The following is a 23,422-nucleotide window of genomic DNA, read 5'->3' as shown; positions in this document are numbered from 1 at the left end:
AAATCTTAGTTCCCAAGGTTGGTGGCGCATTGGTGATGTAAGCAATGGTTAACATTTCTTACAATGCTAATGTCTAAGGGCGTTTGGTGACCACTTACCATCAGGTGGCCCATATGCTCGTCCGCCTTCCTATTCTATAAAAAATATATATATATATATATACATGTTATAACGTATACAAGTATTATGTATTCTCTATACAAATCGAATACTAACTCCAAGCTCATTTATAAGAACATGAAAATCACGTTTAACACTCAATAAATCACTTGTCAATACATGTATATATTGAAAGCGGATGAAATTGCGAAACGCATCTCATTATATAACAATATTATATACTGAAGCCGAGATGGCCTAGTGGTTATAACGCGTGAATCTTAACCGATGTTCGTGGGTTCAAACCCGGGCAAGCACCACTGAATTTTCATGTGCTTAATTTGTATTTATAATTCACCTCGTGCTTGATGGTGAAGGAAAACATCTTGAGGAAACCTGCATGTGTCTGATATCATTGAAATTCTGCCATATGTGTATTCTACCAACCCGCATTTGAGCAGCGTGGTGGAATAAGCTCCAAACCTTATCCTCAAAAGGAAGAGGAGGCCTAAGCCCATTAGGAGGAAGGAGGAGATTAACAGGCTGTTACTAATACTACTATACCAAACCATTCTCCGAAACGCATTTAATTTATTAATTTTCTAGTTAATAATTACAGAAATAACCTTTTTTATTAGTATATGTATAAAGCTACATAATCTCGTACAGCATAATAATATGCCTTATATATTAATACTTTTTTGTATATAATCAATAAAGATGACATAATATCAATCATTTAGATAATTTGTCCAATATATTTACATTTGTCAACATATAATATAATTCTTAGTTTGTTCTAAATGTCATTTCACGAAAGGCAAAAGTCATGTGTGATCGTTCGACGTCAGCCTTGACCGCGATGGTCCGCAAATATTACATGGAAATGTTGGTAAAAAAAAAATTAAAATTCAAACGACTCTAACCTTTAATACGATAGCAATAAACGCCGGCAACTTTCTAATTATATATATATTTTTTCGAAATTCCCTCTTCTTTATTAGTTAAGTAATAATTTTTAATTTTATATTCTGCGTTAAGAATTTTTAGAAGATAAAGCGTCTACTTGAGAAGACGATTGACAAATACTGTGTTTTCAACAGGTGTAGGTAGCTAAACTTATTTTTTAACGATCGGATGAATGAAGATTGATTGAATACATAACAAAATACAATAAAGAAGTGTCCTTACAAATCACTATATATTATAGTTAAAGCTATGCACTGTCATAGACAGGTTTGGCTTTTTCTATGTTAAATGGTCGCCGCTGCCCATAGATATTGGTGATGTAAGAAATATGAACCGTCCTGACGATAGGACAGACATTTGTGTGCATGAACATGTCTGTTTGTCCTGAGTCTGGTTGTAATTATCTATGTAAGTATTTACAAAAGAAAAGCACTATATGTAGTATATTAGTTGCCTGGTTTCCATAGTACAAGCTCTGCTTAATTTGAAATCAGATGGCCGTGTGTGAATAATGTCCCAGGATATAAACTGTTTCTAATCTCGCCAATGTGCCACCAACCTTGGTAACTAAGATGTTATGTCCCTTGTGCATGTAGTTACACTGTCTCACTCATATTTCAAACCGGAACGCAATAATACTCAGTAATGTTTAGCGGTAGAATATCTGATGAGTGGGTGGTACTTACCCAACATGCACAAAGCCCTACCACCTAGACTTATGTAATACTAGCCATTTGCCAATGACATTTTAACCATAGAATCTTTATATACATGCAGTTGACAGGAATGTGATACACAATTCGTGTTTCCTCTATTCTATGATAGAAATTCGAATAAGTCGTATAATTTCTTATTTTCGGCAAGTTTTATTGATCTTTACTGTGATTAACTGACTGTGAAAGTCAAGCATCCACCAACCACGCCAACTGGCTCGTCATAATAATAACAATACGATACTACTTGTGCTTTAATATTTGTCATACTTGAATGACACTTGTCATAGCGATCGCTTTCACAGTATACAAATCTTCTACAGCGCCACCTAGCGACTAGTTACAACAATCCTTTTTAGTTTTTTCGGTGTGTCATTTCCGAACCGGTTGTAGTTTCTAATTTGACTATCAATAAGTGGTAGCGTAATGCTTCTGTGTTAGACACATCATAAAGACACATAGCTCGAAACAAACATGTGTAAATATCAATTTACACCTCATTAATGCGTAATGTCTAGATATCTAGAAATCTTTAAGGCAAGGTTAGGTTAGCCCTTGACCGAAATTCCAGACAAATACTATTTACAATAAATAATATACATTGGTTATATATAAAGACCATCTCAACGTTTTTATAAGCCTGCATATTTTTTTTGTATTAATCTCTTTATTTATGGTATAATCCGATGTTTAATAAATAAATTTAATATATAGAGTACAGTAACACTGCTGGACTAAGTCCTCCTCCCCCTTTTCGAGGAAAAGGCTTAGAGCTTATTCCACCACGCTTCTCCAATGCGGGTTGGTAAAATACATATGTGGCGGAATTTTAGTAAAAATTAGACACATGCAGGTTTCCTCACGATGTTTTTCCTACACTGTTAATAATATAAATTTCAGTGGTGCTTGCCCGGGCTTGAAACCACGATCATCGGTTAAAATTCACGCGTTCTTACCACTCGGCCATCTCGGTTTTATATGATGGCTTTCTCATTATTTTAGGGAACCCAAAAACGTAAGCAATACTAACTGCCATTACAACTGTAGTTAATGCTACGCCCGAAGTCACGCTCTAGTTAAAAAGAAATAATATTTGAATTAATTAATTGGCTTCTTTCTAAACTGGAAGTGTTTTTAAATAACAATTTTACTTTTAACTAATGACCTTAATCTTATTCATATGAAGTAAATGCCCCACTGCTGGGATTGGACACATGCTAACCTCATGATGTTTTCTATCACGAACACAATATGAATTATAAACACAAATTAAGTGATTCAGATTAGATCAGTGGTTAATACACCGAAGATTGTCTTCGGTGTACTAACCACTGAGCCATCTCGATTGATAATGCTGGTATATTGGTCTAGAGGCTGGTTTAAATGGCAGCAGTTCACGAGGTCCTGGGTTTGGCTATTAAAAATTAACTTGATTTTTTTATTAAGTCTATTTTTGACTAAACAATTTTAACAAAAGAAAGGAAATAACAATAACTACAATGGCCCTGCGATTAAAAGCTATACAGCCTTACTTATAACACATATTTATCTCTTTCTATCATCATTGATTCGTCATTCGAAAGAAGAAAACATTGTTTAACTAATGACGTCCTTTAATGGAAGAATTTAGTAAAATGTGTTGTTAGGTTTCTAGCTAACCATATTATTAACAGTAGAATCAAAAAACTGCCCTAATTGCTTAATAGTGACAAATATTAATTGCTGTTAATAGTAATAATAATAATATCCTGGGACATTATTCACAAACGGCCATCTGATCCCAAACTAAGCAGAGCTTGTACTATGGAAATCAGGCAACTCATACTACATATACTACTTCTCTTTTGTAAATACATACTTATATAGATATTTACACCCAGACTCAGGATAAACAGACATGTTCATCCACACAAATGTCTGTCCTGGGACTCGAACCCACAACAAAGTATCTACCACGCCAACCGGCCCGTCAAGTAAAAAAGTTATAATTGTATAATGCCGTCATAGTGCTTTCATATGCTCTCTACTTGTATTGGTATTAATATACAAGTTGTCATGGTAACGGACACAAAATAATGTATTTGTATAGGTTAGTAATACTGTCACACACTAAGATACTTCAGCCCTTCGGCTGCTATCTGGCAAAAGCACCCTTCTCTTAAGGAAAGTTAGAGTTCATTCAAATTAACGTTATTTTTGATTAAAAACACATATTGAAATATGTTTTGTGTGTAACTTATTAGATTACCAAATAAATTCACTATTTACCAGGTGGTACTATTGTGTACCGCCCACTTCAGTTATTTTAACGCTTAATAGCAATACTTGGTATTGTTGTTTCGGCTTGAAGCGTGAGTGAGCCAGTGTACCAGGCACAAGTCATCTTAGTTTCTAAGGTTGGTGGCGTTTTGGCGATTTAATTTTTGTACATCGCCAATGTCTATGGGTGGTAGTGACAACTTACCACTAGGTGGCCCATTTGCCCGTCCATCTATAACATAAAAAATGCTTCTCCAGTGACCGTTGGATGATAAAATCCAAATTGCCTCACGATGATTCCGTTTGTGACTAATAACTCAATTAGTAAAAACTCGAAAATTCAACTAGATCGAATTTGAACCGGCAATGTTCAGTTAATATCCGCATGTTTTATCCACTGAGCTATCCGCTCTTTAACTTGTCATTACCGATACTATTAATATAATAAAACATTTTGTCAACAGGGGCGTCGAATGTGTAACATTACATAATGGGCCATAAGCAATACTTGGCCGTGGGCCAGTCGGCCCGGAACCGGCTCTTCGGGATACCTAACAAGAAACCAGTGCCGCTGAACATGTTGATATCGCAACAGGGGAAGTTAAATCATGGTAAGTAAATAAAGACATTATAAATATATGTAATACTAAACTTTAAAAATAAGTATTATATAAAAAAAAATCGACACTCACTTCATTACTCACGAGTGAAATCTTGACAACCGACCGTGAAATTTTGCCTGCACGCTCTGAGGTACAGATAAGGACATAGGATGCGGGACACTGCCCCCCCACCTTCCCAACCACAAGTGGGCGGAAACTCATATTAAATGAAATAATTCGATTTTGAGCAAATTTTGATATAATTATTTTACTTTTTCTATTTTTAAATAATAAACAATGTTTGTAATTTATGTGTATATGTCATATACGTATTTATAAACTATTCATATTGTGATGAAACCGCGGACAGAATCGAACGCTCCGCCCCAAAAAAACCCTTTTTTTTCTCTGTTTATTAATATAATGCCCGTTAATATGATTATTATGAAAACGATGTGCGATTATCCCGTAATAGATTCGTCTTACCTTGCTTTAGTTGATAACATATATTTTTAAACGTCTAATCAAATTTAAAAATTTGATTATAAAGTCAGTATAATTCATATCAATAAGCTTTGAAATTTTTTTATCTTTTCTATCACTAGAATCCTAATAAAAATTATAGCTTATATATTTATGGTATTTGTAACGGGGTCATTATAAAAAAAGTATATTTTGATTTTAGAAAGAATTATTTGAAATTGTGATTTTGTTTATTTTAATTTTTTTTAGACATTCGTTCGTGTCTGAAGTGTAAAACGTTTTACATCGAGCTCATTTTTTAATTATTAAATACATAACTTTAAATATAAATAAATCTATATAAATCCGCTTTACAATCAGTTTTAATAAATAATCAAGCATTGCTTACTCGACCCACAAACATTACATATGAAATATTAGAAGCCGATCATGCAATTTTTATGCATTGCCTCATAATTACGCGTTTTTATAATTTATCATTACGCGGTCCAAGTGATAAGAGGTCAGTTTTAATTTTTTTTCCGCAGAAAATAGGTGAGCGGATTGGATATTATATGTTGGTAAATGGTCGTCATTGCGAAATATATGTATTTTTTTAGGATGGTAAGTGGTCACCAACGCCCATCGATATTGGCATTGTAAGAAATATTAACCATTGTTTACATAGCCAATGTGCCACCAACCTTGGGAACTAAGATGTTATGTCCCTTATGCCTGTCACACTGGCTCACTCACCCTTCAACCGGAACACAACAATACAAAGTACTGCTGTTGCGGTAGAATATCTGATGAGTGGGATAACCTACCCAGACGAGCACAAAGCCCTACCACCAGTAAAATTAAGCATCTAACGTCAACGCGAAATCAACCTTGGTAAAATATTACGCCCCTTGTGCCTATAGTGTGAACTACAAGTTCACTCGTCTTTCAAATCTTAACACAACAATACTAAATATTGCTGTTTGGCGGTAGAATATGTGATTTGGGGTACTTGCACAGACGGGCTTGCACGAAGTCCCACCACTAAATGAGTTATTTACTAAACGATATTCTATACCTCTTTATAGTGTTAGTAAAGATATATACTTGTACAGTGTAAAACTATCCTTATTTGTTAGTTTTTTTAATATGATTTCAATTTATAAGTCGATAAAAATAAAAATAAACTTTTTATGATGTACATTAACTGTATATCGTATTTTTTTTTGCAATATATAATATATATATGACGAGACGAGGCGCCGTCATCGATTTAAGGCTATTAAATTTTCGACGAGAGTGATTATATACTTTTTGTTCTTATGTCACTATGTCGGAACGCCAAACGGACAGCCATCTCGTGGAAAGTCATTGATGGATCGCTGTTAATTTTAATTACGTTTGAATTATAATACAAGATGTAATTTAACTAATATCTCTAGTGAAACGCCGATTTATATACATATTTTTTTTATTGAACAGGTAGGCGGACGAGTATATGGGATACCATATGGTAAGTGGTCACCAACGACATTGACATTGTAGGAAATGTTAACCATTACTTACATAATCAATGCACCACCTTTTTTCTCGCTGGAAAAACGCATTACGCGTTTCCCACACGGGAACAGTGGGGAGGTATGTGGAACTCACCGGTTTTCGAGGTGCCAAGTGCACCCCGAACATCGGAATACCCACTAAAACACCAGCGGTACCCATTTCGTCTTAACGAGGAGCACCACGGGATCGCTTGGCCAATTTGCAGTAGAATATCTGATGAGTGGGTGGTACCTACCCAGACGAGCTTGCACAAAGCCCTACCACCAGTAAATGTTATATAAAAATTAATATGCCGCCGCTATCGCTTATGAATTGGCGCATACAAATAAAACACGCGATTCTTAAATATGCAGTGTGCTGTCTGCAGTGGCGTCGTATTACGAATTGTTGAATTTTTATTTCGTAAAATTGACGACAATTTTTTTAAACGTTTATTTAGCACTTATATGACAAATAAATGTACGTAATATTAATTAAAACTAATTATTCCTTGCGACTAAATTTCTAACATTAAATTCTGTTTTATCTATTATATTTCATATTCATATAGTATATAAATGTCCTACTGCTGGGCTAAATTGGAATGCTTGGAGTTTATTCCACCACGCTCCAAAAAGTGCCAAATTAAATACAAGTGATAAATTTTCATAAACTATAGTCTCCCAAAATTACAAGTACGAAAATAACCATCAAATAAGGCAGTTCCCAAGCATGTCTTGGAGCAGACACGGCTTTTAGAGTTGAAATAATAACACCATTAAAAAAGTGTGAAATAAGGAACGTTATCAAGCAAAAATATTTACATTATTATAATCACGTTATAAATCATTATTAACGACACGTAATTAACCGATTATAATCTAATTGTCTATGGAAAAAACTATAAGATTATCTCTGTTGGGAAGATTAATTCATAGGAAAATATTTTATTATCTATATAAATTATAATAAAAATAAAACTGTACGTGTAGCATCGTACACTTGATTGTATAATGTCATACAAATTAAAAAATATTATAGCTCTCTCTCTATTTATATCTACGTTATATCTTTCTTCTCTTTCATGTACCGAAATATGCTTAAACGTGACGCGTCGTTGAAGTGTTGGTTAAAAATTATAGTTTACTATGATATGAAACTTAAAATATCTAGATTCAACAAACATAAGATTTTTTTATAATATAGATAGGCGGAAGAGCATATGGGCGACCTGATGGTAAGTGGTCACCAACGCCCATAGACATTGGCATTGTAAGAAATATTAACCATCGCTTACATCGCCAATGCGCCACCAACCTTGGGAACTAAGACGTTGTCCCTTGTGCCTGTAATTACACTGGCTCACTCACCCTTCAAACCGGAACAAAACAATACCAAGTACTGCTGTTTTGCGGTAGAATATCTGATGAGTGGGTGCTATCAGACGATCTTGCACAAAGCTCTACCACCACTATGCAATTAGCATATGAAAATTCAGTGGTGCTTGCCCAGGTTTAAACCCAGGTTAAAATTCACGTGTATGTATTAGAGATGTTAAATAAATAGATTAAAAGAAATAAAACCTTATCCTTATACATATAGGAATTATTGTATAAAAACAGTATACAAAGCATTTCGAAATTCTAACTTATATTCATCCCACAAAGCAAAAAGAACGTGATCGCTTATAAGCATAAGTTCTTGTCAATACTTCTATAGTAATATTATGAATATAGACTAATACCAAACCTCCCAATGACACGCTATCGGAAACTAATACACTAGAATTTACTTATTTAAATATATATATATATATATATATATATATATATATATATATATATATATATATATAACGCGAGACGTGTTGTCCGTGCCTTTGGTGGATTAGCTTATTTTTATTAATGTTATTTTAATCTGCTTGCATGTTTATACACAGTAGGGCTTTGTGCAAGCCCCTGGGTAGGTACCACTCATCAGATATTCTACCGCTAAACAGCAGTACATAGTATCGTTGCGTTCCGGTTTGAAGGCTGAGTGAGGCAGTGTAACTACGGGCACAAGGAAAACAACTTTGTGACTAAGGTTGGTGGCGGAATAAAGGAATAGTATAAAGTAATATTTAATAGTAATATTTCTTACATCACAAATGTCTATGAGGTGACCACTTAATATCATGTAGCCCATTTGCCCGTCTGTCTACCAATACGATAAAAAACAGCATCACAATCTAAGTTTCAGGACCAAATAGTCAAGACATAGATGTTGATTTGCATTATTTATCGCAGTCCAGATAAAGTCCAGGTGATTATAATAGTTAAAAATGTATAAAAAAATCCATAGCGCGTTTGCTAGAACATTATATTTAATTATGGCAAAAACTTGAAAGCAATTTATATGCAAAATATATCTATATGAAATACAGATATTTATGATTAAAAAACTGGACGAACGGGATGTAAGATAAATTATATCACAACAAATGTATTTTTATTTGTCAAAAAACTAGTACCATGATTATAATTACGTGTTGTTAAAAGCCGAGATGGCCCAGTGGTAAGAACGCGGGCAAGCACCACTGAATTTTCATATGCTTAATTAGTGATTATAATTCCTCTCGTGCTTGACGGTTAAGTAAAACATCGTGAGGAAACCTGCATGTGTCTAATTTCACTGAAATTCTGCCACATGTGTATTCCACCAACCCGCATTGGAGCAGCGCGGTGGAATAAGCTCTAAACCTTCTCCTCAAAAGGGGAGGAGGCCTTAGCCCAGCAGTGGGACATTCACAGGCTGTTACTTTTACTTTTTTCAAAGACTTAAAGTTGAGTAAACTTAAAAAATATTTTAATAAATAAGCAATAGGATGTGAATATTAACCATTCCTTACATCACCAACGCCACTAGCCTTAGGAACTAAGATGTTATGTTGCTAGTGCTTGACGTTTCACTGGCTAACTTATCCTTCAAACCAAAACACAACAATACCATGTAATTCTGCTTGGCCGTCGAGTAAATGATGATAGCGTATTAAAACGCAGGCAAACACCGCTGAATTATAAATTGCTCATTTTGAAATGAATATCTGTCATGAATGAATATCTGTCATGTGGTTCCACCACCATAAATTGGAACTGCGTCGTTGGTCTAGGGGCATAATAAGTAAGGCCACAGACCCGGAGGTCCTGGATTCAATTCCCAGGTCAGGCCAATAAAAAGTTATTGGATTTTTCTGACAGAAAAATTCTCAGTAGCAGCTTGGAGTCTGGAAGTTGGAAGTGTATACGCTCCCGTGCCATGGAAAGCAAGTAAAGCCGTTCGTCCTGCGCCTGAACTCTTTCCGGTCGTGTCGGATTGCCATCGGATTATGAGAGTTAGGGAATAGAGAATGCACTTGTGTTTGCGCACACACTTGTGCGCTATAATATCTCCTGCGCAGTTGGCTAATCTCTCTTGAGATTGGCCGCCGTGGCCGAAATCGGTCTAGAGGACATTATTATTATTATTGGACCAGGTGGAATAGCTACAAAAATATTTTCAATAGGAGAGGAGGACTAAGCGCAGCATTGAGATTGTCACTTACTTATATATAAAAATGCAAATTGCATGTACATATATATCAGAGTAATTAACTGATGTAATATACGATATTATTTTTTTATATGATTAAGTTGGCATTTCGAAACAAGCGACTTCCGGTTGTATCTGTGTCAAGTGCACGGAAGACCCTGGAATGCCCCTGGCTACTTGAAAGTGGTCTTACCACATTCTTAAGATGAGTTGACTAGTGTTGTAAGTTAATCGATATATAGATTCTTATATAAGTTCATCGTTTTTACAAATATATGCTTAAATAATTAAAAAGTACATTAGTTTGATAAAATATTGTATACATTTCTGTTTTATACACAAAAAATATCCAAATAAACCTTTATTCTAATAGGCTCAAGGGTATAATAAGGGTACTTTTGAAAACTTTTCACTTTTCTACTTTTTACCGGTTCGGAGGGTAGATTCTACCAAAAAGAACCGACAATCAACTCTTTTTCAACCTTTTAATTACAGAGTTAATCAAATACAATTTTTTGCATATCCTGCTTAGAAATCAACAAATAACTTTTTTATAATTTAAATATAATCTTGTGTTGAGTAATATGTGTTATTTATCAAAATTTTTATCGTCATGATAATTTAATTTATTAAGACGCAAAATTAAAAAATACGTTTGTCATTATTATAGAATCGAACAACGTGTCTCAAGAAAGATTTACTGACTTTGCAAAGTCGGAAAAGTAAAGCGTTTAGAATAAAATATCCGTTCCAGATAAATCACGTTTATATTACCGAGATGAGATTTAATCAAAGAGATACGAATATAAAGTAGGTAGTACGAGGTAAAGTATAAATTAAAGTAAAGTACGAGAGATGGTCCAGTGGTAATAACGCCTGAATCTTAACCGATGATCGTGGGTTCAAACCCGGGCAAGCACCACTGTATTTTCACGTGCTTAATTTGTAATAATAATTCATCTCGTGCTTGACGGTGAAGGATGACATCGTGAGGAAACCTGCATGTATCTAATTTCACTGAAATTCTGCCACATATGTATTCCACCGACCCGCATTGGAGCAGCGTGGTGGAATAAGCTTCCTTTTTCTTTCCTTTTTAATAACCTTCTCCTCAAAAAGGGAGAGGAGGCCTTAGCCCAGCAGTGGGACATTCACAGGCTGTTACTGTACTGTACGAGAGGTCGTGTGAAAACTTTTGGAAAACTTAGAAATATCTAAAAACACTACTAAGGGCAATGTGTAACGTCACTATTAACGACTCGTTTTCTTTTTTTTTTTATTTCTATCAACAAACGCAGATTTTCTCACGATTGTTTTAATCGACGAACAAGAAATATATAAACAAATTACTTTATTACGTAAAAAGTTAGCACTTATCACTCATCAGATATTCTACCGCCAAACGCAAGACTTAGTACTGATGCGTTTCGGTTTGAAGGGTGTGATCCAGTGTCCACAGGCACAAGGGACATAATATGTTCGTTCAAGGTTGATGGTGCATTGGTGATGTAAAATGCGGTTAATATTTCTTAATTCGCCAATATCTATAAGCGGTGGTGACCAGAAAAGTTATAACTCCCGAAGGGGAACAGATTAACATATGAGCAAAAAATTACTGATAAATCGTCGTAATGTAAACTGGATATCGATATGATCGCATACCTAGTGCCATCTTGAAATTACTGTCATCGCTGACATTGCCAAAAGTACTCGGTATGTAATTATAATAACCCTTTTAAAGTTATTCATTACTAGCCTGACCTAAATGCACAATAATTTCATCTCTGAGCGAGTCAGGGCCGTGTCGTGTAACCTAGATTCTGATCAGTTTTAAAGACCTACTCGTTTTAAATAAAACAATTCGTATTCATTAATATTATCATTACATATGTATATTTTAAAAATAACAATCTGTTTTGATTCATACAAATTTATATTTATAAACAATATTTAGTAATATCATCACAAATATCAGTCGGAAATACAATATGCATTTATGCAGAAAATATCATACAAGATCTAGGAAATATTTGAGTGCAAACACAGGTGCAACCTCTATTCCTTCACTCATGCACACACACACACACAAACGTACACATTAATAACTACACTAAGATAGTCCTGCACACTGGCTAGGTGATCAAATGAAGTGGAAATTCTAAGATGCAGGTTGTCGCCTAGTTTGGAAGTCAATAAAGTTATTTTTGAGTATCAACTATAATTAGCCTACCACATGTCATGTACCTAGTTTTTATATTATAATTGTGTGTGCGTTTTCTTTATTATTATACCCTTTTTTTAATTAAAAATATAAAAAAACTATTTATCATAATATACTACTATAATATATATACAAGGAGACTCTAATGAGCACTTTTGAATTGTCAAGATTAAATTAAATTTAGCTATCACCGATATGTAGATTCTACCGAGAATAAATATGAAAATCAGTAGTTATTCTTTTTTGACAATTAAGCTACATTGATAATTAAATACAATAATGTGAAACATTTCTGAACAGCACTGTTCTATTTTCGAATCCGTTTTGTCTCGAATGTTCTCCTTAACAGAACGAGGAGTCTTTTGACAGTTACAGTTTTTTAAATTTCGAATTTTGTATTAATAAATGAATATAAATTAAATACAATAGTGTGAAACATTTCTGGACAGCACTGTTCTATTTTTGAATCCGTTTTGACTCGAATATACTCCTTAACCGAACGAAGAGGCTTTTGACAGTTAGTTTTTTAAATTTGGAATTTTGTTTTAATAAATGAATCTAAATTAAATACGATAGTGTGGAACATTTCTGGATAGCACTGTTCTATTTTCGAATCCGTTTTGTCTCGAATGTTCTCCTTAACAGAACGAGGAGGCTTTTGACAGTAAAAGTTTTTTAAATTTGGAATTTTGTTTGAATAAATGAATATAAGTTTTGTATTTTAATAATCACGACTTCACACGACCTTCTTTTGAAATCCTTTAACAGTATCCAAGGATTTTAAATACGTGCCGACTTCTTGATTTTTTTAAGTTTGACGTTAATCTGGCTAATCATTAAATATCTTCCGTCCGATCTTTGTTGGACCAAATCTTGATCCAATGTCAAGGCCAAGGTCGGTTAACGTACGAACGGGGAGGAGGCGTATCATATCAATTTAATAGCCTCTTTGTCTAGCTAATAATCCAGACAGATTATTCGACTGCTGATTACGATCTTGGACTTAATATTTGGTGTTAGGGCTTTGTGCCCAAACGGGTAGGTACCACCCACTCATCACACATTGTGCCACCAAACAGCAATTCTTTGTAATGCTGCGTTTCGGTTAAAAGAGTGAGTGAGCCAGTATTATATCTTAGTTCCCAAAGTTGGTGGTGCCTTGGTGTTGTAAGAAATGGTTAATATTTCTGATGGTACCAAAGTTTATAAGCCTCAATCTCAAGAGAGATTAGCCAACTACGCGGGACATATTATAGTGCATAAGTGTGTACAAACACAGATGCACCATTCTCACACTCCCATAATCTCATACGACCGGAAAGTACGTTTCGAAGCAAGGAGGTACACTTCTAGCTTAGTTGCTTCTGAGAATATTTGACAGAAAAACCCAATTACTGCTTATCGCCCGGACCAGAGGTTCGAACCCCAGAACACGGGATCTATCTTATATCAAGCCATAAAGCAACACGGCAGCATACTTTTACTGTTACTTTGAAATAAAAAAAAGAAAGGTTTAGAGCTTATTCCACCACGCTGCTCCAATGCGGGTTGGTAGAAGAAGATTTTCGTTCATCGATGTCGAATTATACTGCAGACAAGCGAATGGACCAACTGATAGTTATACGACACCACCGCTAGTAGATATTGGTGCTGTAAGAAATATTAACAATTCCACACATCGCCGATGCGCCACCAAACATGGGAACTAAGAATCTATGTCCCTTGTGCCTGTAATTACATTTTCCTACTCAGGTGAGAGCAGAGTGAGCCCGTGTAACTACAGTCAATTTCAAATCGATCTTGCATAAAGCTCTACCACCAAATAAAGCGCAGAGTTTTTTAAAAAACTGACTGACAAATATACGTGAATCTATTTGACAATTAACTGACTTCACTTCAAGGTAGTCCGACTTTACAAACAACCAATTTATAATATTACTCTGTCTAAAATTATTTCAATGTTGTGTAAACAATAGCGTGATTTAGAGAATGTATTAACGCCATCTATGAGTCAGGTAAGTTAACTTTTCCGTTAAATGTCTCTCATAATATTTAAGCGAGTATTCTAACGACTATTTTGATTTATTATGGACGAAAAATACATCGTCTGTTACGTGATCGCTTAATAAATAAAATAATATAAAGTTTAACTGTAGTTTATGCTAATTTAGAAGTTCACTATAATACCAAGTTCGCCCAGCGGTTGAAATTTGAGAAATTTGCATTTTTTTTATATTATAGATAGACGGGTAAATAAATGGGCCACCCGATGTTAAATGGTCTTGACAACTCATCAATAGCTTGCAAACAAAAATAAAAGAAAATCGTTTGACAATGTTGAAATATTGTTTATATAAACAGTACAGCCCCGGCAAGCTGAATTTTCATTTGCCTAATTTGTGTTTATAATTCATCTCGTGCTTTAGGGTGAAGGAAAACATAGTGAGGAAACCTGCATGTGTCTAATTTCATTGAAATTATGCCACATGTGTATTCCACCAACCCGCATTGGAGCAGTGTGGTGGAATAAGCTCCAAACCTTCTCCTCAAAATGAGGAGAGGAGGCCTTTAGCCCAGCAGTGGGACATTCACAGGCTGTTTCGGTTTCGGTTTCGGAATGTTCCTTTTCGTAATTGATTTGCGATATCGTTTATAATTTTTTCAGTGTGATTGTATATATATATTACGAGATCTCCCTAAACTATGATCGATTCTCTTGATATTTGTCAAGTACCCCTTCCCCAACGTAGACGCTCACTAAGAACGGATTCTACGCAAATCCTATACAAAATATATTTTTCTTCTTATCTACTCGAAGCCGGGATGATAAGCTAGTTACGTTATAATTGCGTTAATTTTCAATGGTAGACTTTTGACTATCAATTAGTAAGTGTAACGATTCTATATTTAATCAAGATTTTAGTCTTTGAATTTGATATAATTAGTATTTTTTTAATACTAGCAATGCCGGTTTATCAAGGTAATAATATTCCTATCATACCCCTCCATTTAACTGTACTTGTGTTAGGAGGATATTATATTGCTAGACGTTTAAGCCGTTGCGCTATTGCTAGAACAACATTTGTGATGTATCGTAATAAAATTAAAAAAATATATGTTAAAGATAAAGGCTGAGTACAGCGGTGCAGAGGCAATAGTGCCAGCGTCTTGGGTACAATTCCACTGGTCAATCTTTTAGACGGCGAGTCTTTGATTTAAATTTGTAATGTGTATTTTGTTTTTTCTATTTTAATTTTTCATCCAAATAGTAAATTCATATGTTAAAATCATACATCTACTCTACTACTGGCTATACACCTGCAATCCGGTGTTGCAGATGTTCATAGATGGTGAAGATTTTCCATCACGGAAACCTGCTCGTTTGCCCCCTATTAAATATATCTAAAGACTTTAAAAAAAAAACAGTTATTTAACAGACGGATATATTTACAAATTTTATTTTATATTTGGTAAGCAAACATTAGGTAATAGGAAAAACTTTTTTCTCTTTCCTCCTTACGCGTTCAACGTAAAAACCCATAATATGCGTCCTTCACTTGTTCCTTTTAAATAAACTTTGACATTAAAAAAAATACAAGTCATATATACAAAAAAATTAACAATAAGCGACTAATATCTTCAAACATGTATAATATATTGCTAATAATAATGTACCTTAGGGTAAATATCCTTCATATATATATGTACTCATAATTTAAACTTCGTATTGGAATTACTTGATTATCTATACAGGGCTTATATATTAATTGTATATGCAGCCCGGGATTTATGCCTAGGCCCTCATGGCGCTAATAGAATTATACTGTAACTAGGCTAGATTTCCAAGGACCTGTAGGTCCCACGAATAGTTAGCAAACAAAAAGAAAATCGTACTAAATTATTGTGTCTTACTATGTAACTCATCCCCTGGTTCCAAGGCCTCATTGTTGTAATTTTTTTATAAAAGGGGTCAATGGCAACTTATCTCTGAAGTTCAATATGCCAATAAGATATCCGTTTCCGCCCGTGTCGATAAGGGAAAGGAAATAATAATGTTGATATATTTTTATTTATCAAATATTGGGGGCGTATTCAGGATATTGGTTTTCTTTTCAATCTTTTGTATGTCATATTATTGTATATGTTAATATGGGGGACAATATAAGTAACTCTGTAGTTTAATATCAATAGTTCAATCCACGTTGACGCCCTGTGTGTCTTCGATATTGAAATGACTATATAAGAGCTTATGACGGTTGGCTTAGTGGCTTAACAGATTGCAGATTGCAAGATCCTTGCTTCAAAACCCTGATCGGGCGGATAAAATTATTTAGTTTTTCTGTTGACATATTCAGAGAGTGAACTTGTGTTTGCGTACACTTGTGTAATATAATATATCCGGCACAGAAAGCTGATCTCTATTAAAAATGGCCGCCGTAATTATAACCACATTCGCAAACATTAAGCGAGTTATCTTAATGCATCATCTTTAATCGAAAATATAATTTCGATAGATTAATACGAAAATTAAACTTTAAACAGATTTCCGACACCTCAAGTTAATACATTCATCCTGAGGTATTATTCATTTCTATCATAAAACTCCACAGCTATATTTAATTTCGTATAATCAAAATTTTATATCGTATAGTAATAAATAAGACTTATTTTAATATAATAAAGAAATAAATGGATAATAAAAAGCGTGTTGTTGGTCCATTGATTTGAATATTGGATATATAAATTAAATTGTATATAAATCGTTGAGTATATAATTTTATTTGAGTTTCTTGTCGGTTCGGTTGAATCTTCTGTCCTTTTATCTTCGTGTCTTCTGTTCTGTCTATGTCAGGTGGTAGCTCGATATTTAGATTAACAATTTCGTCACGATTCGAAATTGCATAATAACAGCATACTATATTATTATTTAGGGAGAAACTTCATGTTTCTTTGACAATATTAAAGTATGACTTCAATTACTTCAAATATATTTTATATCATATTTAATAATACTGATACTGAAAAGATAGCGACAAACACGTTTTTATAACTCATTTAAAACCGATAGCTTGAATATACGTTTAATAAAATATTATTGATAATAAGAACATTAGACGGAATCAGTGAACAATATATTATTTTCACATATGTCGTCCGCCAATAAATGTACATATCAAATACCTTAAACGAAGGTCAATGGCATTCCGGATAAGCTCTAAGACATTCAAGCAGAAATTAAAAAATATACATAATCACAATTATAAAATAAAAACATATAAATTAATAAAACCTATTTATTTTATAAATGTCACTCTACAAATAACAGATCAATTAAAAATCTAATAAATATATAAAAAATGGGAGTTTCAACGGTCGCGGTTGCAACGTAAATTATTTCGCTGTATATGTTGTTTATTAAATACAATCCGACACGACCGGCTTTACATGCTTTCCGAGGCACGGGAGTATACACACATCCAACTTCCAGACACCGGGCTACTGAGAATTTTTCTGACAGAAAAACCCGATAACTTTTATTGACCCGACCTGGGAATTGAAACCAGAACCTCCGGGTCTGCGGCCTTATATCAAGCCACAAAACCAACGAGGCGGTTAACTATACAATAATATATTTTTGTTAACATACAAACAAATACTACATATACTATAACAAAAATTTCTTTGCGGTCAAAGTCATACACTTATTTCAGCCTAGCTCTCATTCGCCAAGTGTATTTAGTGTAAAATGCGAAATGTTATTTTGTTCCACAAAAGACGAATATTATCAAAAACTTTATTTTAAACAAAAATAAATTATCTTTGGTTTAACGTTACAAAGCAATGTGCAAAAAAATGGCTACCAGCGCTCAGCTTTGAATGAATTATCAACCAGTCGGATGCTACGTGCAATTAAAGAAATACCGAGATATGCTAATATACGTTGGAAAGGAAGATAGCGGAGATGTATCATTCGCTTAACAAGCTGAATAGTTTCTTCTAGTTAGCAAGTTCCTAACTAAGTACTACAGACAGAATTCCTAATAGTGCGTAGATAGTTTTACCTGCGTCTGATCTCTGTCCAGTCTTGGCAGACTGCCTTCCTACGTCGACTTTGTTAGTAGGATTAACGAATCCACTTGTATGTGAATTTTGTCGACCATATCACAGGGTTACAGGGCCGTGTAACACTGGTACAGTCGTAAAAGAAATATCTCACAAAAAGTAAAAATGTTCATCCCCTCTATCCCTTTCCACTAATTTTCAATGTGTTAAACCCCCAGTTGTTTGAGCTGTGCGTTGATATGCCATGTCATGATCAGCCAGTCAGTGTTTTACTCTAAGTAAAGAGATAATTTAAGAGATAATTGTAAAATGATGGCTGATAAATAAATGTTCTAAAATATATTCGGAGTGGTTATTGGGAATACCTTGATCAAAATCAGGCGAAACCGTAAAATTGAATATTTATATTTAAAATAATGAATATTTAAATTGCTTACGTAATAATCGAAAATGGCCACGAGATGAGCAAAGACGAAGGATCATGCGTAAACGGAGGCCGTTGTCCTGACGAGGAATTTAATAAAGAGAAAAACTATTTTGTTATTTAAATGAAATTATTAAAAACACCAAAACATATTAGCATAAAAAATAATATCGCGGAAAAAAACTACCGATTCCGTATTTACCATAAATTATTTTGTCATAAACAAAACAGTAAATTATAAACATTGAGACCTTGAAAATTTTTGAGAGGTTTCCGATAAAATTATTTAACACTAACGTTAGTTAATACATGATTAATTATATTATTTCAACTTAAGATTTATAAAATAATAATTCAATCAATTATAGACTGAAGTTGATATTTTTTGAAATTTATAATACCTTACTAAAAAAACTACTAAACAAAATATGCAACGCGATGATGCAACGCGTTTCGAAAAAAGGTTTTAGTGTATAAACTATAATCGTGATTTTCATGTTCTTGTCACGTTTAAAAAAAACCTTTGGTAAACATTCAACTCCCAAATGTTTTACTTTGCAAATTTGCTATATTTTAATTTACATAATTATTAACATTAAAGCCTTAAATATATAATATACAAATTTAAAATTAATGTACAAATCGTGATTGCGGGGAATGATGGCAAGAATGCTAACATCATTTTCCCTTTAAATCGCAATTCCGATTCCATTATTTCCCTATTATATATATATATATATATATATAATAGGGAATATATATATATATATATATATATATTTCTTTTTTTTAATTGTGTAACTACATAACCAATATAATAATTAAAAATATGTTTTTAATAAATGATAATTATTCTTCAAATGAATAATTTATAAATCCAGTATTTTTTTTTTATGTAATAAAAACATGATTCACAAATTTGTCAATTTTTTTTTTAAATTATTTGTATGACCTTTTTTTATTTGCATTTTATCAGATGACAAATTCGTTCTGAATTCAAAATCATTTATTCGGTATATATATATAATTATTAACTGTCAAATAAAAACTACCAGCGGTTCGGAATAGAAAATTCGGAATAGAACTACTGTAGAAGAACCGGCGAAAGAAACTGAGCGGTTTATCCTTTATTTTGTATTGATTGCCATTTTTAACCGACACGATACAAAAACACTCCTATGACCCAAAAAATAATAACAAAAATAATAAAAATTATACGAATAGCGATTTTGCAGATTAAAAATCTTATTAACATCGGCTGTGAAACCCGAAATTAGAATGCCATATATTTTTATATGTTTATAAAATTGGTAGGCGGACGTTTTAATCGGCATCCTGATGGTAAGTAGTTACTAACGCCCAGACATTGGCGCCGAAAATATTAACAATTCATTACCTCGGCAAGGCGCCACCAACCTTGGGAGCTAAAATGTTATGTCTTGCCTGTAGTTACTGTTCAAACCGGAACACTGCAATGACTAATGAATGGGTGGTACCTCCCCGGATGGGCTTGCACAAAGCCCTACCACCAAGTAAATTACAATTGCATGGTGGTGGGGAACTGGTGAAATAATTAAAATACACTAGGGGAGCCTTATCTACGAGTCTAATTCCTTAAACTGCAGAACTGAGCCTATTCCCTAATCTATTTATTTATCAAGACCCCGTTGGAACATAACATCTAATGTGTCCTCATGTGAAAGACAATAGAAGTCTTTTCAAAATGGCCGCCAAATATAAGGTTGTCGAATTGAAGAGGTATATGAATGAACAATCGAACAATGTAATTTTCTAGACAGGTCGACGTCAAAACATTTTTTTATCTCAAACCATTGTTTTGTAAACGTTGATTGATATTTATTTATTACACAAAATATAAAGTTGTAATACGTTTTACTTAATAATGCTTTTACCAGCGGTAGGAGTTTGTGCAGGATTTTTGTCAAGGATTTCTTAGTGATGTGATTCTCTGCCTTACAACATGTTATTTGTTGTGGCTTATAATTAATGTTTGTAAAAGCTACCAAATATTATAATTGGATATAGAGCGTATATAATATAGTTTTCCTAATTATTCTATGTATCCAGTATGTATAGAAGTTTATCTTGAATAATTGTATAGAAAAATGAAAAATTCAAATACATTTCGACTCTCGGTAGACTGCCTCGTTGGTCTAGTGGCTAGATGTAAGGCAAACAGAAACTACAGAAACCAAGGTCCTGGGTCCAAATTCCAGGTCGGACCAATAAATTATTATTATAATTATTATACCAATATGTTATTGGGTTTTTAGTAGAAGTTGGTGTGTACACTCATGTGCCTCAGAAAGCTCGTAAAGCATTCGTCCTGAGCCTGAACCTTTTTTTAACGTGTCGGATTGCCGTCCCATCGGATTATGAAATTTTGAAATTAATTAATTTTTGCACTATAATATAACCTAAGCAGTCTGCTAGAATTTCTTGAAAATGGCCATCGTAGATCGGAATCGGTTCGAATATAACATCATTTATATAATATTTTTTTTATTGAGTATTTAATTTAAGTTCAGAATTTAAAAATATTCACTTATAATTTTAAACAAAAGAAAAATATAATGTTTTTAAGTTGACAATAATTAGTATTCATCCATTGTAAGCGTTATTTTTTTTTTTGATTTTTTGTCATTATTTAATACGTTTACAAGCAAAACCCGCGGCTTCGCCAGCGTGGAATTTCGTAAGGAAATCTTGTTTCTTGTGTCCTTGAAAATTGCAATTTTAAATGTTTAAGCCATTAGATACCATATAACAATAGACATAAAATATAATATGCTTTATTGTACACCAAAAGAGTTACAGTAATACACAGCTTAAACATAACCAAAAAACTTTAATATACAAAGGCAGTCTTATCGCTAAAAGAACGATCTCTACCAGACAACCTTTGGGTAGAGGACATAAAATAATTAAAGCGCTAAGGAGTTACTCACGATGTTATCATTTACCATAAAAACAACTAAGCACATGAAAATTCAGTGGTGTTTACGCCGATTTAAAACCCACAGATATGTTGAGATTGTTTTTTACCACAAGCTCATCTTGACACTATATATAAAAGCATTTCGATTATATACTCGCCACTTATCACAAGCACTCTGATGATCGTGGGTTCAAACCCGGGCAAGCACCACTGAATTTTCATGTGCTTAATTTGTGATTATAATTTATCTCGTGCTTTACGGTGAAGGAAAACATCGTGAGGAAACCTGCATGTGTCTAATTTCACTGAAATTCTGCCACATGTGAATTCTACCAACCCGCATTGGAGCAGCGTGGTGGAATAAGCTCCAAACCTTCTCCTCAAAAAGAGGAGAGGAGGCCTTTAGCCCAGCAATGGGACATTCACAGGCTGTTACGGTACGGTACTCATCACAAGATCACAAAATCCGCCCGATTGACTTGAAAGTCACAGTTACTCCGTCCCCGACGTAGACGCTCACTAAGAACGGATTTTACGCAAATCCTATCCAAAATACATTTTTCCTCTTATCTACCCGTTCGAAGTCGGGACTATTAGCTAGTATGTTTATATATATAATAATAATATAATAAAGGTAAACAGTTTTGTCCTAAGTAAACACCCATTAAAATTACGAGTGTCTCTTTATGATACCTTTATGACATGATACCAATATAAGCCGTAATGTGTGCATATAATAAAATGTTGTTCGTTATAATTTACCTCAAATACTTTTAGCGTTGCCAATTAACATCGTGTTAAAGAAACTTTTATTAATAAAGTTTAATACTTGATTAATGAAGGTACCACCCACTCATCAGATATTCTACCGCAAGACAGCAGTACTTGGTATTGTTTTGTTCCGGTATGAAGGGTGAATGAGCCAGTGTTATTACAAGCACAATATGTATATAGGTGAAGTAAGCGAGGGTTAATATTTCTTACAATGCCAATGTCTAAGGGCGTTTGGTGACCACTTACCATCAGCGATGTAAAAGTCACATGTTCAATTGTGATGATAGTTGTTCCCTTGGGCTATTGTCGTCCCCACTCACAGCACAGGCTTTACGCTTACTTGGAGGGGTAAATAGCAATATTAGTCATTCTTTTTTTTTTACTAGAACCAATGTCTTATATACTTAAAATACAAAATTAAAATAAAAAGAACAAAGTACACATTACAAATTTTAATTTAGTTAAATTTATTTCTTTAATTTATTCTATTTTTAGGGCAGAAGTGAAATATTAATTAGAAAGAAGTCATTAATCACAATTTAATAAAATTAAGGACACGAATGGAACAAATGAAATTAGCTAATTATGTGATATAAAAACGTTTACAAATCACATCAATGTCTCATTTAACAGATAGCAACTACTACGATAACCGCGCGTAAAAAAATAAGAAAAACAAAAGAACGTCCGTGACAGCTACGACATGCTATTTTCCATAGATAATCTCTATCAAAATTATATACTAAAACCTTCTCCGAAACTGCATTT

General features: G+C 33.6%; 1 protein-coding gene across 1 annotated transcript in view; it reads left to right on the top strand.

The window, feature by feature from the left end:
* Positions 1-23,422, top strand: part of LOC126778828 (scavenger receptor class B member 1) — a 117,120-nt gene that overhangs the window by 47,393 nt on the left and 46,305 nt on the right. The window contains exon 2 of the mRNA XM_050502530.1: positions 4,505-4,651. Coding sequence (XP_050358487.1) covers positions 4,531-4,651 — 121 coding nt within the window. The 5' untranslated portion in view covers positions 4,505-4,530. The remainder of the gene's footprint in view (positions 1-4,504; positions 4,652-23,422) is intronic.

This window comes from Nymphalis io, chromosome 27, assembly GCF_905147045.1.
Source record: "Nymphalis io chromosome 27, ilAglIoxx1.1, whole genome shotgun sequence".
Taxonomy (NCBI): Eukaryota; Metazoa; Arthropoda; class Insecta; order Lepidoptera; family Nymphalidae; genus Nymphalis; species Nymphalis io.
This window is presented reverse-complemented; position numbering and strand designations above follow the sequence as displayed.